Source organism: Heterodontus francisci, chromosome 10, assembly GCF_036365525.1.
Source record: "Heterodontus francisci isolate sHetFra1 chromosome 10, sHetFra1.hap1, whole genome shotgun sequence".
NCBI lineage: Eukaryota > Metazoa > Chordata > Chondrichthyes > Heterodontiformes > Heterodontidae > Heterodontus > Heterodontus francisci.
Genome location: NC_090380.1, coordinates 123,158,836 through 123,176,507, shown reverse-complemented (window position 1 = coordinate 123,176,507; position 17,672 = coordinate 123,158,836). Strand labels below are relative to the sequence as shown.

The 17,672-nt window shown below is 47.6% G+C and overlaps 1 protein-coding gene across 1 annotated transcript in view; it reads left to right on the top strand.

Annotated features, from left to right (window-relative positions):
- Positions 1-17,672, top strand: part of LOC137374739 (ribosomal RNA processing protein 1 homolog A) — a 68,322-nt gene that overhangs the window by 23,242 nt on the left and 27,408 nt on the right. The window contains exons 5-10 of the mRNA XM_068041308.1: positions 6,157-6,218; positions 7,618-7,750; positions 8,103-8,167; positions 8,426-8,613; positions 14,219-14,319; positions 15,465-15,562. Of these exons, the coding sequence (XP_067897409.1) occupies positions 6,157-6,218; positions 7,618-7,750; positions 8,103-8,167; positions 8,426-8,613; positions 14,219-14,319; positions 15,465-15,562 (647 nt within the window). The remainder of the gene's footprint in view (positions 1-6,156; positions 6,219-7,617; positions 7,751-8,102; positions 8,168-8,425; positions 8,614-14,218; positions 14,320-15,464; positions 15,563-17,672) is intronic.

Genomic DNA, 17,672 nt, shown 5'->3' with positions numbered 1-17,672 from the left:
ACCCCTTCAGGCAGTGTGTTCCAGATTCCATCCACCCTCTGGGTGCAAAAAATTGTTCCTCAAATCCCCTCTAAATCTCCTGCCCCTTACTTTAAATCTATACCCCCTGGTTATTGACCCCTCCACTAAGGGAAAATGTTTCTTCCTATCTAACCTATCAATGCCCCTCATAATTTTGTATACCTCAATTAGGTCACCCTTACAGCCTTCTCTGCTCGAAGGAAAACAACCCTAGCCTATCTAGTCTCTCTTCATAGCTGAAATGCTCCAGCCCAGGCAACACCCTCTCCAGTGCAATCACATCCTTCCTATAGTGTGGTGCCCAGAACTGTACACAGTACTCCAGCTGTGCCCTAACTAGCATTTTATACAGCTCCATCATAATCTCCCTGCTCTTATATTCTGTGCCTCAGCTAATAAAGGCAAGTATCCCATATGCCTTCCTAACCACCTCATCTACCTGTGCTGCTGCCTTCAGTGAACTATGGGCAAATACAGCAAGGTCCCTCTGACCATCTGTACTTACTAGGGTCCTACGATCCATTGTATATTCCCTTGCCTTGTTAGTTCTCCCAAAATGCATTACCTCACACATCTCTGGATTAAATTCCATTTGCCACTGCTCCACCCATCTTACCAGCCCATCTATATTGTCCTATAATCTGAGGCTTTCCTCCTCACTATTTACGACTCCAGCAATTTTCGTGTCATCTGCGAACTTACTTATCATAACTCCTATATTCACGTCTAAATCATTAATTTACACTACAAACAGCAAGGGTCCCAGCATCGATCCCTGTGGTACACCACTGGTCATGGGCTTCCACTTGCAAAAACAACCCTCGGCCATCACCCTCTGCTTCCTGCCACTAGGCCAATTCTGGATCCAATTTGCCAAATTGCCCTGGATCCCATGGGCTCTTACCACCTTAACCAATCTCCCATGCGAGACCTTATCAAAAGCCTTACTGAAGTCCATGTAGACTACATCAACTGCTCTACCCTCATCTACACATCTAGTCACCTACATCGTCCTTCTCCATAGTGAACACAGATGAAAAGTAATCATTTAAAACCTCACCTATGTCTTCCGGCTCCACACGCAGATTGCCACTTTGGTCCTAAATGGGCCCTACTCTTTCCCTGGTTATCCTCTTGCCCTTAATATACTTAAAAACGCCTTGGGATTTTCTTTTATCTTGCCTGCCAGTGTTTATTCATGTCCCCTCTTCGCTCTCCGAATTACTTTTAAGTACCCCACTACACTTTTATACTGCTCTAATGCCTCCGCTGTTTTCAGCGCTCTGAATCTGCCATAAGCCTCCTTTTTATTTTCCTTAGCCAAACCTCTATATCCCTTGACATCCAGGGTTCCTTGGACTAATTAGTCCTAACCTTCACATTTACCTTTACATGTTGTCCCTGAACACACACACTTTCCTTTTTTGAATGACTCCCACTGGTCTGATGTAGACTTTCCTACAAGTAGCTGCTCCCAGTCCACTTTGGCCAGATCCTGTTCAATCATATTGAAATCGGCTTTCCCCCAATTCAGTATCTTTATTTCCGGCCCGTCTTTGTCCTTTTCCATAACTACCTTAAATCTTAGTGTTATGTTCACTATCCCCGAAATGCTCTCCCACTGACACTTCTACCACTTGTCTGGCTTCATTCCCTCGGATTAGGTCCAGTACTACCCCTTCTCTTGTGGGACTTTCTACATACTGGCTCAAAAAGCTCTCCTGTATGCATTTTAAGAATTCCGCCCCCTTTAAGCCTTTTGCACTAAGACTATCCCAGTTGATATTGGGGAAGTTGAAATCCTGTTTTACCCCCTCCCCTGTCATGCCTGAAGATTCTATACCCTGGAAAATTGAGCTGCTAGTCCTTCCCTTCCCTCAACCATGTCTCTGTGATAGCAATAACATTATATTCCCATGTGTTAATCAATGCCCTCAATTCATCTGCCTTACTATTAAGACTCCTTAAAATAGATGCAGTCCAGGCTTGCATTATTCGCTTCTGCCTTAACAGTTCTATATTTGCTCTGTCTTCCAGACTGCCTCCAGTTTCTCTTCTATATTTGGCTGTGCATCACCCCCTACTGTATCCCATCCCTCTGCCAAATTAGTTTAACCCCACCCCCAACTAGCAAACCTCCCAGCAAGGATGCTGGTCCCGTTCCGGTTCAAATGCAACCTGTCCGACTTGTGCAGGTCCCAACTTCTCCCAAAACAGATGCAGTGATCCAGGAAACTAAAGCCCTCCCTCCTGCACCATCTCTTCAGCCATGCATTCATCTGCTCTATCCTCCTATTCCTATACTCAAAAGCATGTGGCACTGGGAGTAATCCAGAGACTACAACCTTTGAGGTCCTGCTTTTTAATCTGCTACCTAGCTTCCTAAATTCTTGTTGCAGGACCTCATCCCTCTTTCCACCTATTTCGTTGGTACCAATGTGTACCACGACCTCTGACTGTTCACCCTCCCCCTTCAGAATGTCCTGTAGTCGCTCCGTGACATCTTTGACCCGAGCACCAGGGAGGCAACATGCATAGAAACGTAGAAAAATAGGAGTAGGCCATTCGGCCCTTCGAGCCTGCTTCGCCATTCAATATGATCATGGCTGATCATCCAAACTCAGTAACCTGTTCCCACTTTCTCCCTGTATCCTTTGATCCCTTTAGACCTAAGAACGATATCTAACTCTTTCTTGAATATAATGAATTATATAATAAAGTCTAACAAATACAAGCCTAATCGACCCAATCTCTTTGTACGTCAGTCCTGCCATCCCAGGAATCAGTCTGGTGAACCTTCGCTGCACTCCCTCCATAGCAAGAACATCCTTCCTCAGATATGGAGACCAAAACTGCACACAGTACTCCAGATGTGATCTCACCAAGGCCTTGGATAATTGCAGCAAGATATCCTTGTTCCTGTACTCGAATCCTCTCGCGATGAAGGCCAACGTACCATTTTCTGCCTTAACTGCCTCCTGCACCTGCATGCTTACTTTCAGCGACTGGTGCACAAGGATGCCCAGGTCTCGCTGCAACCCCCGCGCCCCCACCCCTTTCCCAATCTATCGCCGTTCAGATAATCTGCTTTTCTGTTTTTTTGCCACCAAAGTGGATAACCTCACATTTATCCACATTATACTGCATCTGCCATGTATTTTCCCACTCACTCCAGCTGTCCAAATCACACTGGAGCTTCTCTGCATCCTCCTCACAGCTCACACTCCCACCCAGCTTTCTGTCGTCTGCAAACTTGGAGATATGACATTTAATTCCCTCATCTATATCAATATATATTGTGAATAGCTGGGGTTCTAGCACTGATCCCTGTGTTATCCCACTAGTCACTGCCTGCCACTCAAAAAAAGATCTGTTTATTCCGACTCTTTTTGTTTCCTGTCTGCCAACCAGTTCTCTTGTCAGTACTTTACCCCCAATTCCATGTGCTTTAATTTTGCACGCTAATCTCATATGTGGGACCTTATCGAAAGCCGCCTGAAAGTCCAAATACACCACATCCACTGGTTCTCCCTTATCTATTCTACTAGTTACATCCTCAAAAAATTCCAGTAGATTGGATCAAATACTATCCCTAATTTCTTTTGTAAGCCACAGTTGAGCCACCCTTCCTGTTTTATTTTTGCGCCAGACAGGAATGCGCAATTGTTGTAATTCATCCATGCGCTCTTTAAATGCTAGCCATTGCCTATCCACTGTCAACCCTTAAAGTAACGTTCCCCAATCTATCATAGCCAACTGGCACCTCAAACCTTCATAGTTTCTTGTCTTTAGATTCAGGACCCTGGTCTCTGAATCAACTCTCACTCTCCATCTTAATGAAGAATTCATGTTCTGGTCGCTCTTCCCCTAAGGGACCCTGCACAACAAGATTGTTAACTAATCCTTTCTCATTACACAATACCCAGTCTAGGATGGCCTTTTCTCTAGTTGGTTCCTCAAAGTATTGGCCCAAAAAAACCATCACGTAAACACTCCAGGAATTCCTCTACAGTATTATTGCTAATTTGGTTTGCCCAATCTATATGTAGATCAAAGTCACCCATAATTACAGTTGCACCCTTATTGCATGTGTCTCTAACTTCCTGTTGGATGCCATCCTCCACATCACCACTGCTGTTTGGGGGTCTATATGCACCCCCCACCAACGTTTTCTGCCCCTTGGTGTTTCTTAGCTCCACCCATACAGATTCCACATGAGGATTCTCAGCTAATATCCTTCCTCACTATTGTACCGATTTCCTCTTTTACCAACAGCGCTACTCCACCACTTTTCCCTTTTTGCCTGTCCTTCCTAAATATTGAATAACTTTGGATGTTCATTTTCCATCCTTGGTCATCCTGCAGCCACGTCTCTGTAATCACAACTGGACACCGTCCTGGAGTCACGTTTGCGGCTGCAAAAACGCCTGTCTGTTCCCTTACGATTGAATCCTCTATCAATATAGCCTTGCCATTCTTCCTCCTCCTCCCCTCCTGTGCAGCAGAGCCACCCATCGTGCCATGAACTTGGCTCTTGCTGCTTTCCCTTGAACCATCTCCCCCACAGATGCTTCCAGAACCTGCTGAGTATTTTCTGATACTCAGTGCTAGAGACCTGGCCGCTGTGGCTTTCCCCTGGTAGGTCGTCCTCCCCCAACCGTATCCAAAACGGTATACTTACATATCTTGGGCTTCATAAATAGAGGCATTGAGTATAAAAGCAGGGAAGTTATGCTGAACCTTTATAAAGCACTGGTTAGGCTTCAACTGGAGTATTGTGTCCAGTTCTGGTCACCACACTTCAGGAAGAATGTGAGGGTCCTTGAGAGGGTGCAGATATTTACTCGAATGGTTCCGTGGATGGGGGATTTTAGTTACAAGGTTAGGTTGGAAATGCTGGGGTTGTTCTCCCTGGGGCAAAGGAGATTGAGGGGGATTTGATAGAGGTGTACAAGATTATGACAGGCTTAGATAAGATCCTGTTCACTAATGGTACAAGGACTAGGGGACACAGATTGAAGGTTTTGGGCAAAAGATGCAGGAGGAACGTGAGGATGAACTTTTTTACGCAGTGAGTGGCCATGACCTGGAACTCGCTGCCCACGAGGGTGGTGGAAGCGGAGATAATCAAAAGGAAATTGGATGGGCACTTGGAGTAAATAAGCTTGCAGTCTTACAGGGATCGAGCAGGGGAGTGGGACTGACTGGATTGCTCCGAGGAGGGCTGGCATGGACTCGATGGGCCGAATGCCTTCTTTCTGTGCCATAAATGACTGACTCTAAAATGAAGGTTTCAAGTTTTGGCATATACTCCATGAATATTTGTACTTGGATTTAGTGGTATAACTAGTTAAGTCAAAAATTGAATACAGTATTTGTATGTCCCCGATCTTAGTTTAAACTACTGCCCTAGTTTCGAGGGAAAACCCCCCATAAAACTCAAACCAATCACCAACCTACTCACCTAATTAATGCTTCTGGACCTCAGTTCCCATGTCTCGCTGTCTCGCACCCTGTCTCAAACAGGTCCAGAGCAGCACCTGTTCCCTCACTGTGTCCTATTCCCTGAGTTTGTACTCTAGAGTTGGCCTCCTTTTTACTTACTCCCCCTTGCTATCCCTGGTCTCTCAAGTCCACTGCAGCCAAGACCCCAAAATGAATTAAGTTGTGTGAGAAAGATGGGGTGTGAATTGCTTGACTTATTTTTTTCCTCGTCTCACGAAAGCACAGACTCCTGTTCTGGTGCAATTCCAAAGCTGTCTATCCCTGAGTGATCTTTCACCTTTTCTTTGATGTTCCTAGTTATTCAATGGTAGCAGGTCATCACAGCTGAGTCTGATCCTGTCCTTAGCTGAGGTCTAGGAACAGCCACTGGTTAGCAATGAGCAGGACTCTAGCTGTGTGTTCCATTCCTTTCTCATTAACTCTGGGGCGTTGAGATTATTGGAGCACCTACACAGCTGCCCTGGCTAAGGTGAAATAAGTTGCCAATGACCTGGGATTGAACCTCGGAGACTCATGGTGTATATACTCAGCTCCATAAAAGGCAGCAGTGGTACTCTGAGCTGAGCCATTGGGGAAGCAGTGTTTCAGGTGAAGAAAATTGAAGAATTGTGACTCTCATTGACTCTGCAGCTCATCCGCCTGGTGCTGAGGCAGTTTTTGGAGGAACTGAAGAACATGAGCTGGGATGACGGGTAAGTGGAGCTTTAAACAATCCTCCATGCAGTCTGTTCACACAGATCAAGAAACTGAAAATACACTTTTGTTTTTACAAAACAAATAAAAACAAAAATACTTTGTCTAATTCTGTCATCCACCAGTGAGCAGGGCGGTTCGCCAGTGAGCAGGGCTGGGTGATGGTGTGTGTGGTTCAGTGGTGAGCGGGGCTGAGTGCTGTTGGTGTGAGTGTGGTTCAGTGGTGAGCGGGGCTGGGTGCTGTTGGTGTGAGTGTGGTTCAGTGGTGAGCGGGGCTGAGTGCTGTTGGTGTGAGTGTGGTTCAGTGGTGAGCGGGGCTGGGTGCTGTTGGTGTGAGTGTGGTTCAGTGGTGAGCGGGGCTGGGTGCTGTTGGTGTGTGTGTGGTTCAGTGGTGAGCAGGGCTGAGTGCTGTTGGTGTGAGTGTGGTTCAGTGGTGAGCGGGGCTGGGTGCTGTTGGTGTGAGTGTGGTTCAGTGGTGAGCGGGGCTGGGTGCTGTTGGTGTGAGTGTGGTTCAGTGGTGAGCGGGGCTGAGTGCTGTTGGTGTGAGTGTGGTTCAGTGGTGAGCAGGACTGGGTGCTGTTGGTGTGAGTGTGGTTCAGTGGTGAGCAGGGCTGAGTGCTGTTGGTGTGAGTGTGGTTCAGTGGTGAGCGGGGCTGGGTGCTGTTGGTGTGAGTGTGGTTCAGTGGTGAGCGGGGCTGGGTGCTGTTGGTGTGAGTGTGGTTCAGTGGTGAGCGGGGCTGAGTGCTGTTGGTGTGAGTGTGGTTCAGTGGTGAGCAGGACTGGGTGCTGTTGGTGTGAGTGTGGTTCAGTGGTGAGCAGGGCTGAGTGCTGTTGGTGTGAGTGTGGTTCAGTGGTGAGCGGGGCTGGGTGCTGTTGGTGTGAGTGTGGTTCAGTGGTGAGCGGGGCTGGGTGCTGTTGGTGTGAGTGTGGTTCAGTGGTGAGCGGGGCTGGGTGCTGTTGGTCTGAGTGTGGTTCAGTGGTGGGCAGGGCTGAGTGCTGTTGGTGTGTGTGTGGTTCAGTGGTGAGCAAGGCTGAGTGCTGTTGGTGTCAGTGTGGTTCAGTGGTGAGCGGGGCTGGGTGCTGTTGGTGTGAGTGTGGTTCAGTGGTGAGCGGGGCTGGGTGCTGTTGGTGTGAGTGTGGTTCAGTGGTGAGCAGGGCTGAGTGCTGTTGGTGTGAGTGTGGTTCAGTGGTGAGCAGGGCTGGGTGCTGTTGGTGTGAGTGTGGTTCAGTGGTGAGCAGGGCTGGGTGCTGTTGGTCTGAGTGTGGTTCAGTGGTGGGCTGGGTGCTGTAGGGTTTAGTTTACTAGCTCTGGATATTTTGATTCCTGGAGTGAGTGCCCTGAGGCGATGGAGTTTACCATGTGCTTCTTGCAGTGAGCTTTCCTGTTCTTGTTCGCAGTGTTGTCAGCCGTTTTCTAAGCTGTGTGACTAATGAAGTGCTGAATCCGACCAGGAACACTGCTGCCAGCGGAATCCGCTTCCATTTCATCGATATCTACCTGCAAGAGCTGGCTAAAGTTGGTGCACAGCAGGTAAAGAGAATGCAATCCCTGTCGAGGTGGAGTTGCAGACTGTGCGGTCCTGCAGGAATCACAGGTTCTCAGCATCCATACACACTCTGTGGTGATATCATTGAGACTGTTCAACAACATCATAAAGTCTTAAGTACACTGTTCTGCACTGAAATTGAACTCGTTCTTGAAAGCTTAATTCTAATCAGCGAAATCCCTCTAAGATTTTAGCCACTCCCTTCATACCCTTTACTACATCTGTGGTCAAATGATGGGTTTGAATATAAGCTCTATTGAATTCTCTTTTGAGTGAAGCAGAATGGGATGTACAATGTTTGTGCTGTAACAGCATTTTCCTTTTGTTTTGCCCCAGTTGTCTGCAGAACAGAACCTGAAGTTTATTGATCCTTTTTGTCGAATTGCTGCAAAAACCAAAGAGTAAGTATTGATCTGTCAGTGTGTCTACCTCTGTGCTGTGTGTGGTGGTTGATGTGACTGCAACTATCAAATATCAGTGAAACTTGTTTGCATTCCCCACTGGTGCACGGAGCTCCCTGCCCTCCCCTCCCTCTGCTGTGGGTGGAGGGAGGGGATGTTCCCTGCCCTGCCTCTCCAGCCCCCTGCGTTATTACAGTGTTTAACCAATTTTGTTTAACTGTGTTCTAATTCTGTTCCCTGACTGTGCTGTGGCTGCAGTCGAGTTTTGTTTCATGTGATCTCACAGGGAATCTTCGAGATGATTGTAGACCAGGCACCTTTTGCTATTGAAGATCTAATAACTGAGCTTCAGGGCGGTGAGGATAAGAGCAACGCGCATGAGGAGCTGAATTTGAACAGCGAAGAGGGAGATCCCACTCCACTGAAACAGTCACCCAAAATCAATGGTGAGGAAGTAATTTTGGTGTGAAATGGGATGCCTTTTGTCCAGTTAGAGTAGGGTGGGCCAATGTTCTTTCAAGTTCAGAATGGGAGAGGTGATCTCATTGAATCGAGTCAGATGCTGAGAGGCTGTTTCCACTGTCTGGAGAACGTAGAGCTAAGGGTCAGAGTCTCAGGTTTAGGGGTTGGCCATTTAGGGCTGGAGAGAGGAGGAATTCTGTCTTCACTGAGTTCTTTGGAATTCTCTACACCAGAGAGCTGTGGATGCTTGGTCATTGAGTATGTTCAGGGCTGAGAGCCTTTTGGACTCTAAATGAATCATAGGATATGATTCTAGATGGAAAGTGGCGTTGATGAAGTTCAGCCATGCTGTTGAAAGTTGGAGCAAGCTGGATGGTTTGTGTGGCCTACTCCTCCTATTTATGTTCTTTGGTGTGTTTGCAGCCAGCTGTCCAGTCACTCCTGCATGTACACTGACTTGTTGCACCTTGGTTCAGTTGTTGCCAGACCTTGCCTCATGCCCCCTGTCTGCTCCGTTAGCTGTTAGGTTGAAGATGCTGTGGTTGGCCTGGGTTAGGGAGGGTTTGGTTCCTACTTCTGAACAGTGTCCATGAACCCCTGCTGGGAAGTATATAGACATGGATAGCATTAAGTATTACACTAATGCCATTCGCAGTCAAATAGCCCACCAATGCTTCCACCCTTCCTGCACAGCAAGGCAAACTGAACTCAGAAGGTTTAGATGTGAGAATAGCCTATTGGGTGAGTTATTGGAGGATGGGATACTGGTTCCACAGGAACGCCAGCGCTGGGAATAGGGGCACTGTGCACTGACTCTTGAGATACCAGGTCCACAGGCATACTGTTTCTGAGTTTGTGGGGTGGAGTTCTTATTCTGTGTACCGGTTCCACAGGCACACTACTGGGGTGGGGGGGGGCACTGACTCTAGGTGTACTGGTTCCACAGGCACACTGCTGGGGTGGGGGGGGGGGCACTGACTCTAGGTGTACCGGTTCCACAGGCACACTGCTGGGGTGGGTGGGGGGGGGGCACTGACTCTAGGTGTACTGGTTCCACAGGCACACTGCTGGGGTGGGGGGGGGCACTGACTCTAGGTGTACTGGTTCCACAGGCACACTACTGGGGTGGGGGGGGGGCACTGACTCTAGGTGTACTGGTTCCACAGGCACACTGCTGGGGTGGGGGGGGGGGCACTGACTCTAGGTGTACCGGTTCCACAGGCACACTGCTGGGGTGGGTGGGGGGGGGGCACTGACTCTAGGTGTACTGGTTCCACAGGCACACTGCTGGGGTGGGGGGGGGCACTGACTCTAGGTGTACTGGTTCCACAGGCACACTACTGGGGTGGGGGGGGGGCACTGACTCTAGGTGTACTGGTTCCACAGGCACACTGCTGGGGTGGGGGGGGGCGCACTGACTCTAGGTGTACTGGTTCCACAGGCACACTGCTGGGGTGGGGGGGGGGCACTGACTCTAGGTGTACCGGTTCCACAGGCACACTGCTGGGGTGGGGTGGGGGGGGGCACTGACGCTAGGTGTACTGGTTCCACAGGCACACTGCTGGGGTGGGGGGGGGGGGGGCACTGACGCTAGGTGTACTGGTTCCACAGGCACACTGCTGGGGTGGGTGGGGGGGGGGCACTGACTCTAGGTGTACTGGTTCCACAGGCACACTGCTGGGGTGGGGGGGGGCACTGACTCTAGGTGTACTGGTTCCACAGGCACACTGCTGGGGTGGGGGGGGGGGGGGCACTGACGCTAGGTGTACTGGTTCCACAGGCACACTGCTGGGGTGGGTGGGGGGGGGGCACTGACTCTAGGTGTACTGGTTCCACAGGCACACTGCTGGGGTGGGGGGGGGCACTGACGCTAGGTGTACCGGTTCCACAGGCACACTGCTGGGGTGGGGGGGGGGCACTGACTCTAGGTGTACTGGTTCCACAGGCACACTACTGGGGTGGGGGGGGGCACTGACTCTAGGTGTACTGGTTCCACAGGCACACTACTGGGGTGGGGGGGGGCACTGACTCTAGGTGTACTGGTTCCACAGGCACACTACTGGGGTGGGGGGGGGCACTGACTCTAGGTGTACTGGTTCCACAGGCACACTACTGGGGTGGGGGGGGGCACTGACTCTAGGTGTACTGGTTCCACAGGCACACTGCTGGGGTGGGGGGGGGGGGCACTGACTCTAGGTGTACTGGTTCCACAGGCACACTACTGGGGTGGGGGGGGGCACTGACTCTAGGTGTACTGGTTCCACAGGCACACTGCTGGGGTGGGGGGGGGCAATGGGTACTTTTTTTTAAAAATTCATTAATGGGATGTGGGCGTCGCTGGCCAGGCCAGCATTTATTGTCAATCTCTAATTGCCCTCGAGAAGGTGGTGGTGAGCTGCTGCCTTGAACTGCTGCAGTCCATGTGGGGTAGGTACACTGTTGCTTATCTTACACAAAGTGCCATTATTCGTATGTGAGCCTGAGCATAATTAGCATCAATTCATTCAGCTAGGGAGGGATATCACAGCTCATCAGGCAGCATCTGTGTAGAGAGAAGCAGAGTTAACGTTTCAGCTTTGGTGAAAGGTCAGTGACCTGAAACGTTAACTCTGTTTCTCTCTCCAAAGATGCTGCCTGACCTGCTGAGAATTTCCAGCACTTTGTGTTTTTATTTCAGATTTCCAGCTTCTGCAGTATTTTGCTTTTATTCTATCACAGCTGAGCCTGTCCTGTCGTCGTTGTACACACAGGCACCCTTCTATTGAAGTTGCTGGTTAGCAAAAACTGTTTGATTTCCTCCTACTTAGAATATAAGAACTAGGAGCAGGAGTAGGCAATTCAGCCCCTCGAGCCTGCTCTGCCATTCAATACGATCATGGCTGATCTCATCTCTGCCTCAACTCCACTTTCCTGCCCGTTCTCCATAACCCTTCAATCCTTTACTAATTAAAGATCTGTCTATCTCCTCAAATTTACTCAATGTTTGGCATCCACCGCACTCTGGGGTAATGAATTCCACAGACTCACGATCGTTTGAGAGAAGTAATTTCTCCTCATTTCTGTTTTAAATCTGCTACCCCTTATCTTAAAACTATGACCTCTCGTTCTAGATTGCCCCACCAGAGGAAACACCCTCTCTACTTCTACTTCTACTTTGTCGATCCCCTTAATCATCTTGTATACCTCAATTAGATCTCCTCTCATTCTTCTGAACTCCAGAGAGTAAAGGCCTAAACTGCTCAATCTCTCTTCATAAGACAAACCCCTCATCTCTGGAATCAATCTAGTGAACCTCCTCTGAACTGCCTCCAATGCAACTACATCCCTCCTCAAGTAAGAGGACCAAAACTGTACACAATACTCCAGCTGCGGTCTCACTAATGCCTTGTACAGTTGCAGCAACACTTCCCTACTTTTATACTCTATTCCTTTAGCAATAAATTCCAAAATTCCATTTGCCTTCCTTATTACCTGCTGCATCTGCAAACTAGTTTTCTGTGATTCATGCACGAGGACACCCAGATCCCTCTGCACCGAAGCACTCTGAAGTTTCTCTCCATTTAGTTAATTTGCCTTTCTATTCTTCCAACCAAAATGGATAACCTCACACTTATACACGTTAAACTCCATCTGCCAGATTTTGGCCCATTCACCTAACCTATCCATATTCATTTGTAAATGTCTTATTTCTTTATTGCAACTTACTATCCCACCTATTTTAGTGTCATCTGCAAATTTGGCTATAGTACCTTCTATCCCTGCATCCAACTCATTAATATAGATTGTAAATAGTTGGGGCCCGAGGACCGAACCCTGTGGCACCCGACTAGTTACATCTTGCTAACCAGAAAAGGACCCATTTATCCTGACTCTCTGTTTTCTGTTGGTTAGCCAATCCTCTATCCAAGCTAATAAATTGCCCCTAACCCCATGTGATCTTACCTTGTGTATTCACCTTTTGTGCAGCATCTTATCAAATGCATTCTGGAAGTCCAGATATACTACATCTACAGGATCCCCTTTATCCACTTGTCACATCTTCGAAGAACTCTAGCAAATTAGTCAAACACGATTTACCCTTCATAAAACCATGCTGACTCTGATGGATTTCATTTTGACTTTCTAAGTGTCCTGTTATTACTTTCTTAATAATGGATTCTAACAATTTCCCAACGACAGATGTTCAACTAACTGGTCTATAGTTTCCTACTTTCTGCCTCCTTTTTTGAATAAGGTGTTATATTACCATTTTTCCAATCCACTGGAACCTTTCCCACATCCAGGGAATTTTGGAATATTATAACCAGTGGATCCACTATCTCCGCTGCCACTTTCTTTAAGACCCTAGGATGTAGGCCATCAGGCCCTGTGGACTTGTCTGCCTTCAATCCCAATAGTTTGCTCAGTACTTTTTCACTAGTGATGCCCAGGAGCACCAGCATTTCTCCTCCTATCCTGGACCTGCACACATCAGTCCCAAGCTCCATCTCGAGCTGGCATTGGCTAACTCACCGCTCCGTTGAGAGATTAGGAAGTGTTGATGTCCAAAGGGACCTGAGAGTCCTTGTTCATGAGTCACTGAAAGCTAACATGCAGGTGCAGCAAGCAATTAGGAAGGCAAATGGTATGTTGGCCTTTGTTGTGAGGGGACATGAGTAGAGGAGTAAAGATGCATTGCTGCAATTGTATAGAGTCTTGGTGAAACAGCACCTGGAGTATTGTGTACAGTTTTGGTCTCCTTATCTAAGGAATGATATACTTGCCATAGAGGCAATGCAATGGAGGTTCACCAGACTAATCCCTGGGATGGTGGGACTGTCCTATGAGGAGAGATTGAGGAAACTGGGTCTGTAATTTCTCAAGTTTAGAAGAATGCGAGGTCATCTCATTGAAGTATACAAACTTCTTGCAGGGCTCGATAGGGTGGATGCAGGAAGGATGTTTCCCCTGGCTGGTGAGTCTAGAACCAGGGAACACAGTCTCAGAATAAGGGGCAGGCCATTTAGGACTAAGATGAGGAGGAATTTCTTCACCCAGAGGGTGGTGGATCTTTGGAATTTTCTCCCCCAGAGGGCTGTGGAGGCTCAATCATTGAGTATGTTCAAGATTGAAATTGATAGATATCTAGTTATTAAAGATATCCAGGGATATGTGGGATAGTACAGTAAAATGACATTGAGGTAGATGATCAGCCATGATCTAGCAGGCTCGAGGGGCCGAATGGCCTACTCCTATTTATGTTCCGGGGAGTGCCGTTGCCCATCAGGTGCCACTGTTTGAGTGTGTATATGTGTGAGACACGAGGAATGCCAGTATGACTTTACTCTTCCTCCCAGTAGATTAATGTTTTCAGGTTTCGTGCAGGAAGGGTGAGTGGAGCAGAGAAACTCAGAGCAGCCTCAAAATAAGCCTTTCTTGAGGCTCTGGGATGCCCTGAAGCTGCTGCTGTCTTTAATGCTTGGAGCACCTCTGATTGTAGAAGCTCTGCAGAACTTCCAGATTAACTTGTTAAGTCCCACTGCTTGATGCAGAAGAATTTAAAATACTTTGGGGTGTTGAAATGATTATCAGTGGTTCGCATCCACACAGGTTCCACATGTGCTAAAGATGATGAGTGGCTGAAACTGGATGGAGAGGCAGAGATCCCGAAACAGTCAAGATATGATGAGGATGTAGGACCTGTCCTCCAGGTACTGGTCACTTGAATGGAATTGTTAAATCAGCTCAGAACTGAAGCTAATTCCTCCTTCTCCCCATGCCAAAATCTGTGGAACCAGTGCAGTTACGTCAATGGACTTGGCTGCTTCGGAGTGTGGCTGAGTCTCATTGGGTGTGGTGGTTTTTTTTTTAAATATTCGGTCGTGTGATATGTCGCTGGCCAGGCCAGCGTTTATTGCCCATCCCTAATTGCCCTTGAGAAGGTGGTGGTGAGCTGCCTTCTTGAACCACTGCAGTCCATGTGAGGTAGGTACACCCATAGTGCTGTTAGGAAGGTGGTTATGCTGCCGAGTCTGACTGGCTGAGGTGGTTATGCTGCCGAGTCTGACTGGCTGAGGTGGTTATGCTGCCGAGTCTGACTGGCTGAGGTGGTTATGCTGCCGAGTCTGACTGGCTGAGGTGGTTATGCTGCCGAGTCTGACTGGCTGAGGTGGTTATGCTGCCGAGTCTGACTGGCTGAGGTGGTTATGCTGCCGAGTCTGACTGGCTGAGGTGGTTATGCTGCCGAGTCTGACTGGCTGAGGTGGTTATGCTGCCGAGTCTGACTGGCTGAGGTGGTTATGGTGCTGGTTAGCAACTGGTATCATAACCAAAAAATTGTGAAATTGAATTCTCCTAATTTGTGGGATGGCACCAGATAAAGTGACAATAAAATCTGTCCAACTGTTGTTAAAAACCCAACTTGAGGGAAGGGAAGTTAGTCCCCCTTCCTGCACTGGCGCTAATCCTAACTCCAAGCCTTACTTGGAACTATATCGCCATTGCTTCACTGACACTGAATCAAAATCCTGGAACTCCTTCCCTAACACCATGCACGCGCCCCAGAGTTCTGTGCTCTTAATGTAACTGCTTTGACAGTTCTCTGCCAGTGAGGAGTGCTGTAGAATTGTCTGTGGTTTTTGAAGACTTTGAAACACTTGCATTTCTATAGCACCTTTCACAACCTCAGGGTGTCGTAAAGTGCTTTCAGCCAATGAAATACTTTTTGAAGTGTAGTTTCTGTTGTAATGGAGTAATGGGTCACCTGTTCATCGTACTGCAGTCTTTGTGTCTGCAGGGCTCATCATGTTGAGTTTGGAATATGAGATGTCCTAAAGTTTCGTTTATTTGTGCACAGTTTGACTACGAAGCTGTTGCTGACCGACTATTCCGGCTGTCCAGCAGGGGAAGCACTCCTGCCCAGAACAGGAAGCGTCTCTATAAGTTAGTGCGAAAGTAAGTGCCTCTCTTGTGTATTTTGGTATTCAAGATTTTATCATTTTCAGGCAGGCCCCTCCCTCCTAAACTTTCCAACCTTCTCCCTAATCCCCACCCATGCCTCTTGCGGTCTCCAACTCTTAACCCTCACCATTTTGCTGCATCTCAGTCTTACTTCAAAAGTCCCCCTGTCTTTGGTGACTTCTAGTTCTCCCATTTCATAATGCTCATTCCTGCCCTTTATTCTCTGTTTCTCTTCCTCACTGTCAAATAAAACTGCGTTGGGGAATATGATCATTGTTGAAGGCTTAGTTTAGTTTAGAGATACAGCACTGAAATAGGCCCTTCGGCCCACCGAGTCTGTGCCGACCATCAACCACCCATTTATACTAATCCTACACTAATTCCATATTCCTACCACATCCTCCCTGCCTCAACTGCTCTCTGGAGAAGAGAATTCCACAGACTAACCACCCTCAGAGAAAAAATGTCTCCTCATCTCAGTCTTAAATGGGAGACCTCTTATTTTTAAACTGTTGCCTCATTCTAATCTCTCCCACAAAGGGAAAAATCCTCTCTGGGGTCCACCCTGTCAAGTCGTCTCAGAATCTTACATGTTTCAATAAGATCACCTCTCATTCTTCTAAACTCGAATTGATACAGGTCCAACCTTTCCTCATAAAATATCCCCTTCATCTATGGAGTCAGTCCAGTGAACCTGCCTCTAATGCAATTAAATCCTTTCTTGAATCAGGAAACCAAATCTGTACACAGTACTCCAGATGTGGTCTCACCAAGGCTCCATACAGCTGTAGCAAAACTTCCCTAATTCTATGATAAAAACAAAGTGCTGGAAATAGCAGGTCTGGCAGCATCTGTGTAGAGAGAAACAGAGTTAATGTTTCAGGTCTGTGACATTTTGTCGTGAAATATTGACTCTTTCTCTGTCCACAGATGCTGCCAGACCTGCTGAGGATTTCCAGCGCTTTGTTTTTATTTCAGATTTCCAGCATCTGCACGATTTTGCTTTTATTCCCTACTTTTATACTCAATTCCCCTTGCAATAAATGACAAAATTCCATTTGTCTTCCTAATCACTTGCTGTACCTGCACACTAACTTTTTGTGATTCATGTACCAGGACACCCAGGTCCCTCTGTACCAGAGTTCTGCAATCTCTCTATTTAAGTAGTATACTGCTTTTCTATTCTTACTGTCAGAGGACAAGTTCACATTTTCCCACATCTGCCAGATTTGTGCTTGCTCACTTTAACCTATCGAAATCCCTTTGTAAACTCTTTATGTCCTCTTCACAACTTACTCTCTTACCTATCTTGGAGTCATCAGCAAATTAAGTAAGCATGCATTCTGTCCCTTCATCCACGTAATTGAAATAGTAAATAGTTGAGTCCCCAGCACTGATCCCTGTGGCACTCCACTAGTTACAGCTTGCCAACCCAAAAATGACCCATTTTTCCCTATTCTTTGCTTCCTTTTAACTAAACAGTCCTCTATCCATGCTAGTATGTTACTTCCTACACTGAGTTCTTATTTTGTGTAATAACCTTTGATGTGGCACCTTATCAAATGCCTTTTGAAAATCCAAGTACGCCACATCTACAGGTTCCCCTTTATCCATGTTGCTTGTTACTTCCTCAAAGAACTCTAATAGATTGGTTGGCATCCTCCCATCTGCAAAAGATGACTTGCACGCAACAAAACAATTCGTTTAACTGGGGTGTCTTCTCTTGGTGCACCTTTGCTGATGGCTGTGAAGGTCAATCCTTGAGAAGTAGGTTCTCTCGCAAGTGCTGCATGTGACGCTGTTAGTTGTTTTTGGTGTTAGCACATGTTACCAAGCTGCTGTAACAGCTGGTCGTCATGGTAGTGCACACCAGTCCACAGGATGTGTTGCCATTTCCCTCTTTCACCAGCTAGTGACTCTCAAGTGCGATAGTCAACATTTAGGGCCTTCATGTCGCGTTTGCAAGCATCCTTGAAGTGGAGCTTTGGGTGCCCCACTGGTCGTCTGGCCCCGGCTACCTCACTATACAGAAGGTTCTTGGGTATGCAACAGTCTTCCATCCTGCAGGCATGTTCGATCCACTGAAGCTGCCTCTGTTTGGTTA